Genomic DNA, 16,793 nt, shown 5'->3' on the forward strand with positions numbered 1-16,793 from the left:
ATTATGTCAAGGTGAAAATGTTACACTAATGGTGTAAGAATAAGTATAGTATAAACTCAAAATGGACTTGAATGTTTGATACTAACATGTTTTGTATTTGTTATCTTATTCACTCTTAATACTTTGCTTGTTAAATGGTCAATCTAGATTTATGTTGTATAACCTTGGTACAACAAATACTTGGCACTTTCATAGCCCAAACCGTATGGTATAACCGACACCTGTGCTATGAATGGAACTTGATTTGTTGTTAACATAAGTTATAAATCATAAATACCTGACAACATTTACAAGTATTAGCATTATTCGAATAAGATAACTAATGTAATCATGTTAACAATTTATAATCCGATTGGAACCTCCTTTGTGTGTGGTTTCCAGTTGAGTAATAAGAGTTTATATTATACTTGTTTGAAATACCATTAGTGGATCCTCTAACCTTGACAATTGTTTTTATCATTGTTTAATCCTTATATCAATATCACATCTTAAAGCTCTCTTCAACTTATTATTATTATTATTATTATTATAGTTAACCTCCCTGTGGTTTGACCCCGGTATTGCCGGGTTATTTATTACTTCGACACTCCTACACTTGGGAGAAGACATCAACTCTTTTGGTCATGTCATTGTCTGGTTTTCAAAGAAGATGGTTTCACGAAAGTCTTTAGCCTCCTTGAATATTTATCAAGGTACTGGACTACTGGTTAAGCTAAAAGTTTTATCACCTTATATTCAACTATATGATTTACAACAAAAACTTTACTAATGCTGAGTTCTTGAGATGATTTGTAATTACATGCCACAGAAAATGGCCAAAATATGGGGAAAATTTAGAGGAGAAAAAACTGAAAGGCCAAAGACGATCCTGAAAAGAAGGCTATGAATGGCTGTCCGTGCATATTTGTTGGCCCCTCAACCACTAAGGGAACGTTTGGAAACGCGGCTGCGGCTGCGTTCCCAAAAAATTTTAATTTTTTTTTACTAAATTTTAATATGGTTTGTATGTTTTGGATCGTTTTGATGTGCTGATGTCAAAAATGATTTTTAAAAAATGAAAAAACATCATTGGCATGCATTTTGACACGAAAAGTTATTTAAAAAGCACCCGCAACCACACTACCAAACACGCTCTAAACCATGTTTGAGCGAAGGAGGCGAGGACCCTTTAGGAGTCGAGCTTTTACCAGCAGGAGGCAAGCACCTCCCAAGAGAAATATAGAAATGTCTTTAATCCTCTGCCCTTTTCTGCTCATTAAAAAGAACAAGGGTTTTAGTAATAGAGTATCACAATATGTTTTAACTCGCTGAAGACATGAACACATACATACCTGGTGAAATTCTAACGCTAACCCCGTCCAAAACTTCTTTCTTAACCTGCACTTATAAAATCAAGAACTGAGACTCTTGGTCTTAGTCGAGATGCGCGCAAACTGGCCCGGACATTCATGTTGAAAAAAAAAAAAAAGAACTGAGACCCTTGATTCAACATTCTAGGGAGGTGGCATATCATAATTCCTTACTCAAACTCAATTGCCAGAATAGCATTGGTTGATCTATTATTTCAACCACATCCAGCCGTCATAACTAGGCACTGGGTCTCAGAATCTTCATTCTTTGCAGAGATTGGATACCATGTTAAATCTTGCACGTGAAAATTTCTGCTATAATTTCTTGGAATTTCAAACAGTTTCACTTGTTCTCCCTCTACCGAACCAAGTTATTCTATTTGCAGAAGCTGTCAGCAGTTTGACAAGAAGCCAAAATGCATAGCTCAAGTGTTGACCAAACTCGAGGAAGAACAACTAAAACTTAGGAGGTTGTTTGTTTTTGTATTTTAAAAGCGTTTTGAAAATAAATAATTTTTTTCTTTGTTTTAAATTAATATATTTTTAGTATTTTCAGATCATTTTGATGCGTTAATGTCAAAAATAATTTTTAAAAATAATTATTTAATATATTTCCAAATGAAAAACACTTTAAAAAACAACTACTGTCACACTCTCAAACACCCTAAAATCCCATGAACCAAGAAGAATTGGGTAATGCTGAACTAAGGTCTTTCTTTTTATTGAACCATTGAACCGAGGTCCAGACTGTTAAAAGACGTGCGTAAATAATTTCAATAATCAAAAGCTTTTATCAATCATAAAAACATCATTAGTGTCCTTAACAGGTAGATCCTCATCTGTAAAATGAGAATGATACAATATTTCAACAAGCCACTAACCTGCCAACGAATATCCATAAAATTTGACATCTCACGAACTTTGTTTCTTAATTGCGACTTTGAGACAGGGGGGAATTTCTGATGCAGTGATTCAACCACTTTATTCATACTTTGCGAGCAAGACTGAATAACAAACACCTGAAAATTCATAAAGATTACAGTAAGCTGCAATCATGGGCTGCAGTCATAACATAATTGAAGGCAAACTATAAACATGTCCGGATTATTATTAATGCATACTGTCAGAAATCTTAGGAGGTATGTTTAACACAATTCAAATGCACAACTTACAACTAAAGGCATATCTGAGTCTTGTAGAGTTATCATAGTTGGGATAAGTGTAGCACTGGGCTTGGAATTTGACAGGCAAGCATCATGATTTTCAGGGGACACATCCAAGGATATCTCTATTTGCGGTCCACCAGGAAATGCTCGGATGCTAAGTGCTTGCAAACACATTTTTTCAACTTTAGGAATGTCACCAAGATCATCAGCCACTAAGAATGCATCCTTCTCATGCATTAGATTCAACATAATCAAGGGATGATTTTTCCTAAGGGCATTATCGGTGAAATTGTTCAAATATCTCTGCTGTTTCAGCAATGTACAAAACTCCTCACTCTGTAAGTCTTGCTTGCAACAAGGTGAGCTTCTGGCCTCCTCCACTGACAGATCAGTGTCCATTCTGTCAAGCTGTACTCCCTGCATTTAAAAGGCAATTGAAATTTCATAAATAAGTATTTCCCTTGGCTAAAATAAAAGTTATGGCAATTGGTTCTCCTGGTGGCCTCTAGACATGTTAAGACTTAAGACATAAGTTTTAATTGCTTTGAAAACCTAAATGCTACTGCATAGCAGGTGCACTGATAGTTGTGCACAGGTCAGTGCCTTAAAGCAAGGAAGCATTAAATGCACTTGAAAAGAGAGGAGGGGTTGTCAATTTTGACCATTAAACATCTAGCTTAATAGGCCTTTATGCAGTCTTTTACTTATGGGTCATCAATTCCAGATACTATGAAAGGAACACTGGATGCAATCCAGAGACGGGGATGCATGAAATTATCTCAGTCATTGTCATTTTATGTCAGCAACTCAGACTTATGGATTGCATCGAACAACTATAGCCCAGTAAAGCAAGGTCCACCTCCAGAATTACCCCAGAACCTCATTTTATTACCTCATTTTCTAAGAGATACCCATCAGGTACAAAAAAACCATCTTCACTCTCTTCTTCTTCATCAGCTTTTGAATATTCTTCCTCTAAGATTTCTTCTCCATCATCCTTGTCATAATTCGAGAGGCTTTCACCAGGATCCTCCTGCAGAACAACAATACCATCAGTAAATCATAGTTTCAATTCCAGTTGTTCTTTGAATAGAAAACTCAGTACCTCTTCCCATTCTTCATCACTGTCAACGTTATAATCTAAGTCTGGATCCCTCCTGAATGGATGGCATGGTCCAACAACATGACTGAAAAAATAGCATAACAGTCTATTAACACATAACCAAATGCAGCCCAAGTTTCTAATCAATACCTTCAATGGTGAGGATTGACAAGAAAATGACACTAAACCTACAATTTTACTTTCACCGGAAAATCAACACGAGTTCACAATTGGTATGGACCTAAACATTACAGATAGGACAACCTGAAAAAAAAAAAAAAAATTAGCATTGAATTTCCAACTCTTGCACCAAGCAGACTAAAACATTGTCTTAATAGTCCTAGGTGCCTTAAGCACAAAGGTCTTGGAGAACCTAGGTACTAATAGCAAGGCATGAACATACCCAAACAAGGTAAAGCAAGCAGTTTAAAATACAAGAACTCTATAAGGCAACAAAACCTGAGGAAAAAAAATAAAATAGCCGTTGCTTTAGGCAATTAGCTCAAAGGTTAGAGCAGTTGCTAATAACAAGATGTTGACCAAACACCATCAAATGTAAGATTTACAAGATTTAATGAAAATTGGGGGGGGACAGAGCCTTTGGCACCTGGAACTTCCAAAAATACACCATGCTTTACACCCTTAACTTCACTTCATCAAACAGGATTACTTTTTCTTTAAAAGATAAAACATTTTGCCCTTGAATCTTTGAATTTAAGCACATTTAGGCATTTTGCATAATAATAGCAGTGATTTATAATAAAATATGAAACAAAATGAATGAGAGTTAATGTGTTTATTCCATTAACACTGAAAATAAATTCAATAATTACATAGAAATCTTTCTAGAAAACAGAGAATAGTGGCCTAACCATAATTACCAAAGAAGACACATTAAATAGCGTAATTATTTAAGCACTTCCAATAGAAATTACTACACTCCGTAAACTCATCTGTCTTTATATTGAGTAGCATGATACAATCCTATGAGAGAGGAGCTTACCTTTTCTTAGGCCAGATGCCATAAAATGCAAGTCTATGGCTCTTATCAAATTGCAACAATTGCTTCCTCCAGTTACACTTCCTAACATCATCGCACGATCTGTCATCAGAAGATTGATGTCCCCATCCACTATCAAGCTTCTCTGCACTTGAATCATCATTATGAGTTGGGTCCCTAATAGCAGTTAGCTTTAGTTCCTTAAACAGTCCAGTCTTAGGCTTCCTGCGGATACTCCAATGCTGCTTTCTGTTGGCACGAATAGAGAAACCCAAATGACACCAGGAAGATAAGTATGACCTGCAAAATGAATCAGTGCCAGTCATCAGAAATTCATCTGCTCAGGAAGGTTAAGTCACTGTAGGCAAAAAGGTGAGGAGGGCAGGCTGGGGAGTGCAAAACCTACTTGCGAATGTCATCAGCTGTAATGTTATCATTTAATGAAAGAGCACAGTCCATCAGTTGAGTAATTGCCTCAGCAATCCTTTTACTCTCTTTGCTTGATGAATCAAAAGTGGTTGCTTTAGTTAAAGTCTGGTCATTCTGACATGGGGAATTACTTTTGCTTCTTTTTAGAAAGCGTTCCATCATTGAAGCTTGTTAGGATACTGGCATGCAAACCCGACAAGATAAAAGGCAAATGATAGGATAAAGTGAGAAATTAGACACACAAGAATTTACGTGGTTCACCCAATTTGGCTACGTCCACGGACAAGTATAGAAGGATTTTACTAAGTAATGTGGGAATTACAACCTCTCTCTAACAATAGGAGAACAACTGAAATCTCTCTATTACTAGGAGAAAACACCTCACTTACTTTCTCACAAATACCTCACAACTTTGTGGGATTACTCTCTCTTCACTCTCTCTACTTGCTCTCAAATTTCTCTCTTGTGGTGTGTTAAATAAGCTTGGATGCACTGCCTATTTATAGGCAAGCATCCAAGCAAAGGACAAAGGGGCACCAATTGGTGCTGCAAGTGGCACCGAATTGGTGCCCAACTTTGTTGAATTTGCAGCACCAATTTGGTGCCTAACATTGTTGACTTTGCCAACAATGCAGCTGGCTTCACATTCTCCCACTTGAAGACTTTGATGAGTGAATCAAGTCTTCACACTTAATCATCTGTGATTCTTCTATCCTTTCTATACTTGTCATCTTCATGCTGCTTACGTTTCTGTTAGGCCATAAGAGGATCTGCACCATATGTACTTGTCAGTGTTGACTGGTTTGGTTAAAGCATCTGCTGGGTTTTCTTTCGTGTGAACCTTTTGAAAATCTACACTTCCATCTTCCACTACTTCGCGAACAAAGTGATACTGAACATCTATGTGTTTTGTTCTTGAATGAAACGCGGGATTCCTTGCAATATGCAAAGCACTCTGACTATCACAATACAAAAGAATGTTGTCTTGTTTGTGCCCGAGCTCCTCCATAAGTTTCTTCATCCATATTGCTTCTTTACAAGCTTGTGTAGCTGCCATGTACTCAGCTTCTGTTGTGGATAAAGCTACAACAGTCTGAAGTTTAGAGACCCAGCTCACAGCTCCTCCTGCAATTATGAACACATAGCCTGTAGTGGATTTTCTTTTCTCAAGGTTGCCAGCAAAATCTGAATCAACATAACCTCTGACGGTAAATTCTGATCCTCCATAACATAATGCAACATCTGAGGTGCCCTTGATGTATCTCAAGATCCTCTTAATAGTATTCCAATGCTCTCTACCAGGATTTGCCATGTATCGACTAGCTGCTCCCACTGCTTGTGCAATGTCTGGTCTTGTACATATCATGGCAAACATTAAACTTCCCACTGCTGATGCATACGGTACTCGAGACATCTCCATCCTCTCTGCTTCATTGCTAGGAGACATACTTGAGGATAATTTGAAGTTAACAGGAAGTGGGGTGGAAATTGGCTTACAATCTTGCATGTTGAAGCGACACAAGATCTTCTTCAGATAATTCTTCTGAGAAAGCCAAATCTTCCTCTTACTTCTGTCTCGGTGAATTTGCATCCCTAGAATCTTGTTTGCTGGTCCCAAGTCCTTCATATCGAACTCCCTAGCCAATTGTGCCTTCAATTCTTGGACTCGATCTTTGTTGGGGCCTATTACCAACATGTCATCCACGTACAACAACAAAATGATGAAAACATCATCTTCTTCAAACCTCTTGTAATACGTACAATGGTCTGAACTGAGTCTGTTGTACCCAAGGCTAATTATGAAGGAATCAAATCTCTTGTACCAACACCTCGGCGCCTGTTTGAGACCGTATAGAGATTTGTTCAACCTGCAAACCAAGTTCTCCTTGCCTGTTTCAGCAAAACCCTCTGGTTGGAGCATATAAATTTCTTCTTCAAGTTCTCCATGAAGAAATGCAGTTTTCACATCTAACTGCTCTAAGTGAAGATCAAATATAGCACACATCGCCAAGACTACTCTGATTGTAGTAAGTCGTACCACTGGAGAAAATATCTCATTAAAGTCTATTCCTTCTTTCTGAGCATATCCTTTCACCACCAATCTTGCACGATACCGCTCCACTTGATCATTGCCATCACGCTTTATCTTGTAAACCCATTTGTTGCCAATGGCCTTCCTTCCTTGTGGTAGCGGAACAAGATCCCAAGTGTTGTTCTTGTGTAGAGCTTCAATCTCCTCTTGCATTGCTGTCATCCACATAGATACATCTGTGCTTTTGATAGCCTCATGGAAAGTTGATGGCTCTCCATCCTCTGTTAGAAGACAGTATGCAATGTTGCTCTCAGTAACATATTCTGAGTGCCAAGCCGGTGGTCTTCTTTCACGAGTTGATCGTCGAACTTCAGGAGTTTCAGACTCTATTTGTTCTTGTTCTTCATGCTCTGGTGCAGCTTCAGAAGAAGTATGATTCTGAGTATTTTCCATCTGGACTGCTGTAGTCTCCTTTGGAATGCTATTATGTTCTTCCATTTGCATTTTACCTTCTGCAAATATAACATCTCTGCTGATGACTACCTTGTGGGCAGTGGGATCCCACAAGCGATACCCCTTCACTCCATCAGCATATCCCAAGAATACACATTTTCTGGATTTTGAATCCAGCTTGTTGACTTCTTGAGTATTGTACATTACGTACACAGGACTTCCAAATATATGTAATTGAGAATAATCAGCTGGCTTTCCAGTCCACATCTCCATCGGTGTCTTCAGCTCAATTGCAGTTGATGGAGATCGATTTATCACATAACAGGCGGTATTGACTGCTTCTGCCCAGAATGACTTTCCTAGACCTGCAGCCTTCAACATTGCTCTCGTTCTTTCTAATAGAGTTCTGTTCATCCGCTCTGCCACTCCATTTTGTTGTGGAGTGTATGCCGTTGTGAACTGCCTTTTGATACCTTCATGTTGACAGAAGTTATCAAATTCATCACTGGTATATTCTCCTCCATTGTCAGTCCTCAAACACTTGATCTTCTTTTCAGATTCAAGTTCCACCCGCGCTTTGAAAGTTTTAAAGACTGCGAGCACATCTGCCTTCCTTCTAATTGGGTACACCCAACATCTCCTGGAGAAGTCATCTATAAATGATACAAAGTATCTTGCTCCTCCCAGGGATACAACCGGTGCTTGCCAAACATCAGAGTGAATCAGGTCTAAGATGCATTTGCTCTTAGTTGTTGATGTGCCAAACTTCAACCTGTGTTGTTTGCTTGTAACACAATGCTCACAAAAGGGTAAAGTAACCTTTGTAAGCCCAGGGAGTAACTTCTGATCAGAGAGAACTTTCAAACCTTTCTCTGACATGTGGCCTAGTTTTTGATGCCACATCATCGTCTTCTCTTCTGCAGGACTGGCTGATGCAATTGATGCTTCTGCCCCATGATGTGTTTCTCCCATTAATACAAACATGTTTGCAACTGTCTTTCTTGCCTTTAAAACTACCAGCGCTCCTTTGACAATTTTCATTATTCCATTGTCTGTTCGGATCTTACAGCCAAGACTATCAAATTGTCCCACGGACAAAAGATTTTTCTTTAAGTCTTTCACATGACGCACTCCTGTAATAGTACGAATTAAGCCATCATACATCTTCAATTTTATGGTGCCAATGCCAGCAATCTCTAAAGCATGATTATCACCCATGAACACTGAGCCTCCAGAGGTGGGTTCGTATGTATGAAACCAATCTCGATTAGGAGTCATATGCCATGTTGCTCCTGAATCCATTACCCAAACCTCTGTGAGCTCTTTTCTATCTGTAGAGATTGTTGCTGCTTCACTATATAAAACCTCTCCATCTTCTGAGGTGCTTGCAACACATCCTTGAGGTTTTGATGACTCTGCAGTATTCTCTATACCCCTTTTAAACCAACAATCCTTTTTAAAGTGCCCTTTTCTGCCACAGTTGTAGCATTTCACAGCCTTCTTACTTCTTGATTTGGACCTCCCTTGCCTTTGACTCCCACTGGAGCCACGCTCCGTTGATCTCCCTCTTGACACCAATAATGCCTCTGCTTGGTTTGAACTATTTCTGTCTCCTTTATTTTTGCGCCTATTTTCTTCTTCCAAGATAGCGGCTGCAACATCATCAAAGACTAAATAGTCTGTGAGGATATTATTGGTCAAGTTGATAATGAGCTGATCATACGAATCTGGGAGACTTTGAAGTAGAAGCTCTGCACGTTCACTTTCCTCTATTTGTTGACCCAACGTAGTGAGTTGTGAAAATAGAGTTCTTATTGTGTTGATGTGGTCAGTCACCGCCGTGGTTTCTGCCATTCGAAGGGTATAAAGTCTCCGCTTTAAGAAAATCTTATTGTGCAAAGACTTGGACTCATATAGTTTTGTTAGAGTCTCCCATATCTCTTTAGCTGTTTTCTTCTCCGCCACACTTGATAATACTTCATCGGCTAATGCTAAATGTATGTTAGCAATAGCATTGCCATCCATCTCATTCCATTTTGCATTATCAGTGATCTCCGCGGGCCGATCCCCAATTGCTGCCAAGCAATTGTCTTTCCTTAAGATTGCTTTGATTCTCATTTTCCAGAGTGAGAAATTGCTCCCATTGAACCTCTCAATCTCATACTTTGCTGCCATTTTATTCACCGTGATCTATTCAGCTATCACCGTTTCACAGATCTGTAACGTATATAGAAATAGTATCGTGTGAATAATACTTCACTAAGTAAGTTCCCAGGAAAGATTGGAGGGGTCACAAACGGTCCCGCTTAAAACCCAATCTCCTTAGACAGAACTTCCTAGACTGTATTTAATCACCGCACTGACTTTCTATATACGCCAACAGTAACGTATGTGAACAGTACCGTATGGATGAATAGTGTCGTATAGGTGAATAGTGTCGTAGACGTGAATAGTAACCGTATACACGAATAACTTTTGTGTATTAACAACGCCAACCAGAAGGCTCTGATACCACTGTTAGGATACTGGCATGCAAACCCGACAAGATAAAAGGCAAATGATAGGATAAAGTGAGAAATTAGACACACAAGAATTTACGTGGTTCACCCAATTTGGCTACGTCCACGGACAAGTATAGAAGGATTTTACTAAGTAATGTGGGAATTACAACCTCTCTCTAACAATAGGAGAACAACTGAAATCTCTCTATTACTAGGAGAAAACACCTCACTTACTTTCTCACAAATACCTCATAACTTTGTGGGATTACTCTCTCTACTTGCTCTCAAATTTCTCTCTTGTGGTGTGTTAAATAAGCTTGGATGCACTGCCTATTTATAGGCAAGCATCCAAGCAAAGGACAAAGGGGCACCAATTGGTGCTGCAAGTGGCACCGAATTGGTGCCCAACTTTGTTGAATTTGCAGCACCAATTTGGTGCCTAACATTGTTGACTTTGCCAACAATGCAGCTGGCTTCACAAAGCTTGCTTCTGTATAGCCACTCGCCTTTTCAACTCAGCTTCTTCCTTCTCTTTATGTCGCTGTTCCTTCTCAACTTCCTCTTGCTGCCTTTTCAACTGTCTTTTAATTTCAGACTCTTCCCTTTCACGACGCCGTTCATCCTTTTTTGCCTCCTCTTGCAATCGCTTTTGCTCTTTTTCCTGGAATAAATTAAATGAATAATATGAATATAACAACAAACTACAAAAATATTACAAACCTTAGCAAAATATTCTCACGCACAACTGTATGAAAGAAAATGGAATAATTATTTCATATTAAATGGATAATATGACCCAAGAAACTTTGTTCCCATTTCCATAGGCAGATAAAGCACACGACAACAGTTTGTACTAAAGGAAAAGGGGAGAGGATTGAACATACAGTTTGTCTCTTTTCCTTTTGAAGTTCAAGGTCCATCCTTTTTTTCTCCTTTTCCTCTTCTCGTTTATTTTTCTTCAATTGCTTGACGAGTAGTTTCTCTTCTTGTTTTGCTTCCTTATCAGCTCTACAATGACACTTCAATATTTAATTAAAAAAAAGCATTATTTAAAGTACACAAAAAATAGAACCTTTTTAGATGCATACATCTCTGCTCCATTTTTCTGTAACAAGCCATCAATTAACAATCGAATGTCTGCCTCTGTTAAAACTTTACCAAGCTTCTCTGATAATTTTATTAAATCACTCTCGTAATTTTGATTAGTCTCTTGCTTTTGTAATGCAGTTATCATTTCTAAAAATGAAACAAAAACGTTAGCAGTGACATTATAACCACAAAAAAGTACAAAGTTCTATATCACCGAAACAGTCCATCCTGTACAGTAGGTAGGCGGCATGTCTAAGAGTAATTTTCACTTATTATTCATTCTGCAATCTGCTCACCTTTTAACTCTAGCAACCAAGACACTAGGTAAGAAAAGCAAAATGGTGAACAGGTATCAATGAACTGTATGCTCTAATTAAGGTGTCTGTTCAGACTTCAGAGACACTAAAGCACATGTTTCGTCCAGTTAAACCTTATTTACACTAAAGAAAGTCATGAATTCATAAAATTTAAAGAATGGCAACTGCCCAAGCATTTTTAGTCACGATTATTGAACAGAGCAAGAGAAGCATTATCCACAAACCCAACCATCTCATGCTTTTACCACTAATTACAAACAAACTCAAAGCGACTACAAAAATCTAATCGTATATATATTACCAGAAACAACAGCAATCCTGTCATGAATCTTTTTTCGACACGTGCACCTAATTTTCAATGCTCCATGGACATATTTCGGCATTAGCTTGAAATCTCTTGTCTACAACAAGTACACAAATCAAATTATTAACGACAAGTAGCGAGATTAAGCACAAGCAATAAACATGTAAGAGGCTAAAAACAATAAAATGAAATAAAAAAAACCTCCCAGCACCAAAGAGAAGAATGAGTCTCGTCCTCCAAAATATCAGCATCAACATTAGGCACACCGTACATTACTCTTTGACCAACAAACAACACAACATTTTTCACTACTGCAACAGTCCAATCCCCACTCATTTTCACTAACTTCTTATAAATTTCCTCCACCAATTTGGTAAACGACATGCCACTCTCTTCCATTAACAAACCCACCATCGCATTCACATTACTATACTCGTTTCCACTCAAATCTACACCAAACCCAAAACCATAGTTTTAAGACCCGGACCGGCCCGGGACCCGGCCGACCCGGGCCTGGGACCGGTCCGGGTGAAGGCAAAAACCCGCTCGGGAATTGACCCGGCGAAACCCGGTCGACCCGGAGGGTCGACCCGGGACCCGGTCCACCCGGTCAAACCCGGGTGAGACCCGGTCTATTTTTTTTTTAGCCTGATTGATGTTAAACGACGTCGTTTTGGCCTTTGTTTTAGAGGCCAAAACGACGAAGAACAATGAAGCAGAATTGGGCATTTTAATTACAGACTACAGAGCAATTTCAAAACGACGAAGAACAATGAAACCTAATTAACAAAACGCATCAATTTCAAATTTTCAATCGATGAGCTGAGGAGCAGAGGAGAGCAGAAGACCGAAGACGTCTTGATCATTGTTGTTTCACTGCGAAAAAGGTTAGTTTCTTGTTTCTGTTCACAAATCTTCTTCTTTCACTCTCTCTTTTCTTTATTCTTGGCCGTGTTGAACTTGCAGTTCTGGACTTCTGGGCATCATTTTGCTGTTGATTCAGTCATCTCAACCTTCGTTGATCAATTTCAAACAAACATTTTGTTGTTGAACTTGCAGTTCTTTCAATCTTCGTTGATCCAGTCTCGTTGATCCAGTTGCAGCCCGGCTGCCTTTTCCGGTCAGTATTTCAAGTTTTCAACTGCTATTTCTTTCATTCTTTTTGTCTCTGTTAGACTGTTAGACTTGGGACTTTTGAAGCATAAATAATTGTGGTTAAAGCTTGAATGTTAATCTGTTAGGTTTAGTTTTTGTCCACGGTTTGTAGCTTGAATGTTAATATGTGATTTGTAGCTTGAATGTTAATCTGTTAGGTTTAGTTTTTGTCCACGGTTTGTAGCTTGAACGAGGTTGGTATTGAACACCCAAATAGGTTTAGTTTTCGTTGCTTTTCTGTCAAAATGTTTAGAAGCAGTTTACTCTGGAAATCGTGGACAAAATGGAAACTATGATAAATTGAGAAGCATTCAATGCTTTTTTAGAAGCAGTTTACTCCCAGATAGCACTCCCAGATGAAATTGAGATTTTTCTACTGCCTTGTATCTGAAAATAAATAGCACTACTTGTTACAGAATAGATAATATTGTTCAAGCAACTTTTTTCGAGCTTCTAATTTAGTTATGAATTCATATTATATTGTTTTATTTTTTATTTGAGATTTATGAGTATAAATATTAATTCAACTAGTTCTATTTATTTTTATTAAGTGTTCTCTGTGTGTGTGTGTGTGTATATATATATATATAACCACTCCTCGTCCTTCTTTCTAATCTTTAAAATTATAATATCAGCACAACCTATTCCAGTTACATGTGATGTGATTATAATGCTTATCGATTAAATTATTTTTATTCACATGGGAAAATGTTTATTTCTACTGTTATAAATTGTTTATTTTTAATTCTTTGGCATTGAATGGAAACTATGGGACTGTCATTGTTAATTTATGAATGGATTGCAAAGTGAGTTGGCTTGAAATTATATTCCCTCATATAAATTATGTCAGGTTTTAAAATGTCTTCACATGATGGTAATACTCCAAGTAGTGATCCTTCAACGACCCAATCATCTCAACCTTCAATTTCTATGTCAAGTGGTAGTAGAGGAAGAACAGATTTGGCATGGGGTCATTGTAGAGAAGCTCCTGAACTTAGTGTTGGGTGTAAAAAAACAAAATTAGTTTGTTTATATTGTGCTAAAGTATTTGCGGGTGGTGGCATTAATCGATTTAAGCAACATTTAGCTGGAGCTAAAGGAGAAGTTGAACAATGTCGTAAATGTCCTCCTGATGTTCGACATCAAATGCTTTTGAATCTTAAAGGAAATGCTGAAACAAAAAAAAGAGTTAGAGAAATGCAAGCAGAATTCAATCCATTTAATGCACGACAAAGGGAGCATGAAGAGATGATGATTAGGCAATTAGAAGATGATGATGATGGTGATGATGATGGTGATGATGAGGATGATGAGGATGTCAGTACTAAAAAACATATGTTACCACCGAAGGTTGCAAAAAAGAAAAAGATTCAAAGCACCAGCACTGTAAAACAATCGACTACAAGTTGTGGAAAGCAGAAGAAATCTGCAACATTAGGGACATATTTCATGCCGAGAACAACTCCTGGTGCTCAAAAGTCTATTCAGAATTGTTGGCAAAGGAAGGAAGCAGTTGAACGGTGTGATCTTGCTTTAGCGAAGTGGATGATTGATGCATGTGTGCCATTTAATGCTGTTAATTCTGTGTATTATCAGCATGCCATAGATGCTGTAACAACCATGGGTCCTGGTTATAAAGGACCAAACTTGCATGCTATTCGTGGTTATTACTTGGCAAAAGCGGTTGATGAAGTCAAGATTTATGTTGAGACGTATCGAGAGATTTGGAAGAAGACTGGTTGCACATTAATGGCTGATGGATGGACAGATCAGAAGAGGAGGACTTTAATTAACTTCTTAGTATATTGTCCTAAAGGAACAGTTTTTTTGAAAACCGTGGATGTATCAGATGTCTCAAAGACTGCTAGATTGTTGTATCAGTTGTTTAGAGAGGTTGTTTTGTATGTTGGGGTAGAAAACATTGTGCATATGGTGACTGATAATGCTGCAAATTATGTTGCTGCTGGCAAGTTATTGATGGAAGAATTTCCTTCAATATTTTGGTCTCCTTGTGCTGCTCATTGCATCAACCTCATACTCCAGGACATTGGTAAATTGCAGTCGGTTTGTTGTGTTGTTGAGCATGCTTCTGGTATCACAAAGTACATTTATAATCATTGTTATCCATTGTGTTTGATGAGGAAGTTCACTGGAGGAAAAGAAATACTTCGTCCTGCTCCTACTCGTTTTGCTACCAATTTCATTGCATTGCAAAGCATTTTAGCTCATAAAGATGAGTTGAGAGCTATGGCGACATCTAGGGAATGGGTCTCATCTGCTTATGCTAAAGATAGCAAAGGAAAAAAGTTTGTTGAGAGTGTGCTAGACTCTCTGTTTTGGGAAGAATGTGCAATAATTGTGCGAATGAGTGAGCCTTTAATTCGAGTTCTACGAATGGTTGATGGTGATGATAGACCTTCGATGGGATATTTGTATGATGTTATTCATCATGCAAAAGAAGAAATGATGAGGAGATTTCAAAAGAGAAAGGCTAGAGTGAAACCTTTCATAGACATTATCAGTAATCGGTGGGATGGACAATTTTATAGACATCTTTATGCTGCGGCATTTTGGTTGAATCCTCGATTTCAATATGATGCAAATATAATGGATAAACATATGAGCACCATTTCTGGACTTCTAGATGTTCTTGAGAAGTATGCACATGGAAATCTACCTTTGCAAAGTAAGATTACAAGTGAGATGAAGTTGTTTAGGAATGCTGAACATGACTTTGGTCGAGTGTCCGCAATAAATAATCGCACCCTTATGCCTCCAGGTATATAATTTTTATATTTAAAAATATTATTTGACATAGTCTCCTTTTACTTATTATTTTTTTATATAGATGAATGGTGGATGACATATGGAACCAGCGCTCCAAATCTACAACAGTTGGCTATACGAGTGTTAAGTCAAACTTGTAGTTCTTCGGGATGTGAGAGAAATTGGAGTATGTTTGAACATATTCATTCCAAGAAGAGAAATAGATTGGAGCACCAAAGGCTTAATGACCTTGTTTACGTCCACTGCAATCTAAGATTGAAACAAAAGTATTTTTCTTTTCTCTAATTCCTTAAATATTATTTTATCTTGTTTAGTAATATTATTAATACTTATATTGTGTTTATCTTCACTTTTAATATATAGGAATTATTGGAAAGGACGAAATTATGATCCAATTAATGTTGAGACAATTTGTGACATTGAAAATTGGGTAGTTGAAGATGACCCGTCAATCTTGACAGCTGAAGAAGCAGAGAGTTTTCACCAAGCTCTATCAACTATGACCATGCAAGATACTTTAGATGATGGTAATTAATGATTGATTATTTAGTGATAAATATTATTTAAAATAAAGTTTTGTTTAACACATAATATTTATTTATTAATTGTGTTTGAAATGTAGATGTCATAAATGTTAATGATATTGAAGATGATTGTGACGATGAAGTTTCAAAGGAGCATGCAGATGATTTATTAGGTGTTGACGAGATTGGCTCAATTCCATCGACATTTGATCCAAATTTTGCTTCTATGGACACAGAAGAACTTAATGTGTTCATTCAACAAAAGTGAATGTGTTGTTGATTTAGAATTTATGTGGTTGAATGTTTTGTTTTAAATATTTTAGAATTTATGTGGTTGGATGTTTTGTTTTAAATATTTTAGAATTTATATTTTGTTTGTGTTTTGGATATTGAATTAAATTTATGTTGTTGGTTTATAATTTAAATTTGGTTTATGTAAGTGTTGCATTGTAACTAGTTATGTGTTTTTTTTTATAGGTTTTTTTTTTTTGGGTTGACCCGGGTCAACCTGGGTCAACCCATCTAACCCGTGACCCGATCACTTGACCGGGTCGATGACCGGGTCGGGTTTCAAAACTATGCCCA

General features: G+C 37.6%; 2 protein-coding genes across 2 annotated transcripts; one reads left to right on the forward strand and one right to left on the reverse strand.

The window, feature by feature from the left end:
- Positions 1–2,043: 2,043 nt before the first annotated feature.
- On the reverse strand, positions 2,044–12,214 carry LOC18096468 (chromatin assembly factor 1 subunit FAS1-like). The gene is made up of 11 exons (XM_052450160.1): positions 11,944–12,214; positions 11,740–11,839; positions 11,121–11,268; positions 10,917–11,040; positions 10,513–10,693; positions 5,024–5,210; positions 4,621–4,917; positions 3,621–3,702; positions 3,408–3,548; positions 2,522–2,932; positions 2,044–2,368 (listed from the first exon to the last, which is right to left on the reverse strand). Exons 1-11 carry the CDS (start codon positions 12,154–12,156, stop codon positions 2,147–2,149), a joined length of 2,106 nt encoding a protein of 701 aa, XP_052306120.1. The 5' UTR covers positions 12,157–12,214; the 3' UTR covers positions 2,044–2,146.
- A 2,018-nt stretch (positions 12,215–14,232) lies between these two features.
- Positions 14,233–16,476, forward strand: LOC112327984 (uncharacterized). The gene is made up of 4 exons (XM_052450225.1): positions 14,233–15,676; positions 15,746–15,950; positions 16,048–16,211; positions 16,334–16,476. Exons 1-4 carry the CDS (start codon positions 14,233–14,235, stop codon positions 16,474–16,476), a joined length of 1,956 nt encoding a protein of 651 aa, XP_052306185.1.
- The last annotated feature ends 317 nt before the right edge of the window (positions 16,477–16,793 follow it).

This window comes from Populus trichocarpa, chromosome 2 (genome assembly GCF_000002775.5).
Source record: "Populus trichocarpa isolate Nisqually-1 chromosome 2, P.trichocarpa_v4.1, whole genome shotgun sequence".
NCBI lineage: Eukaryota > Viridiplantae > Streptophyta > Magnoliopsida > Malpighiales > Salicaceae > Populus > Populus trichocarpa.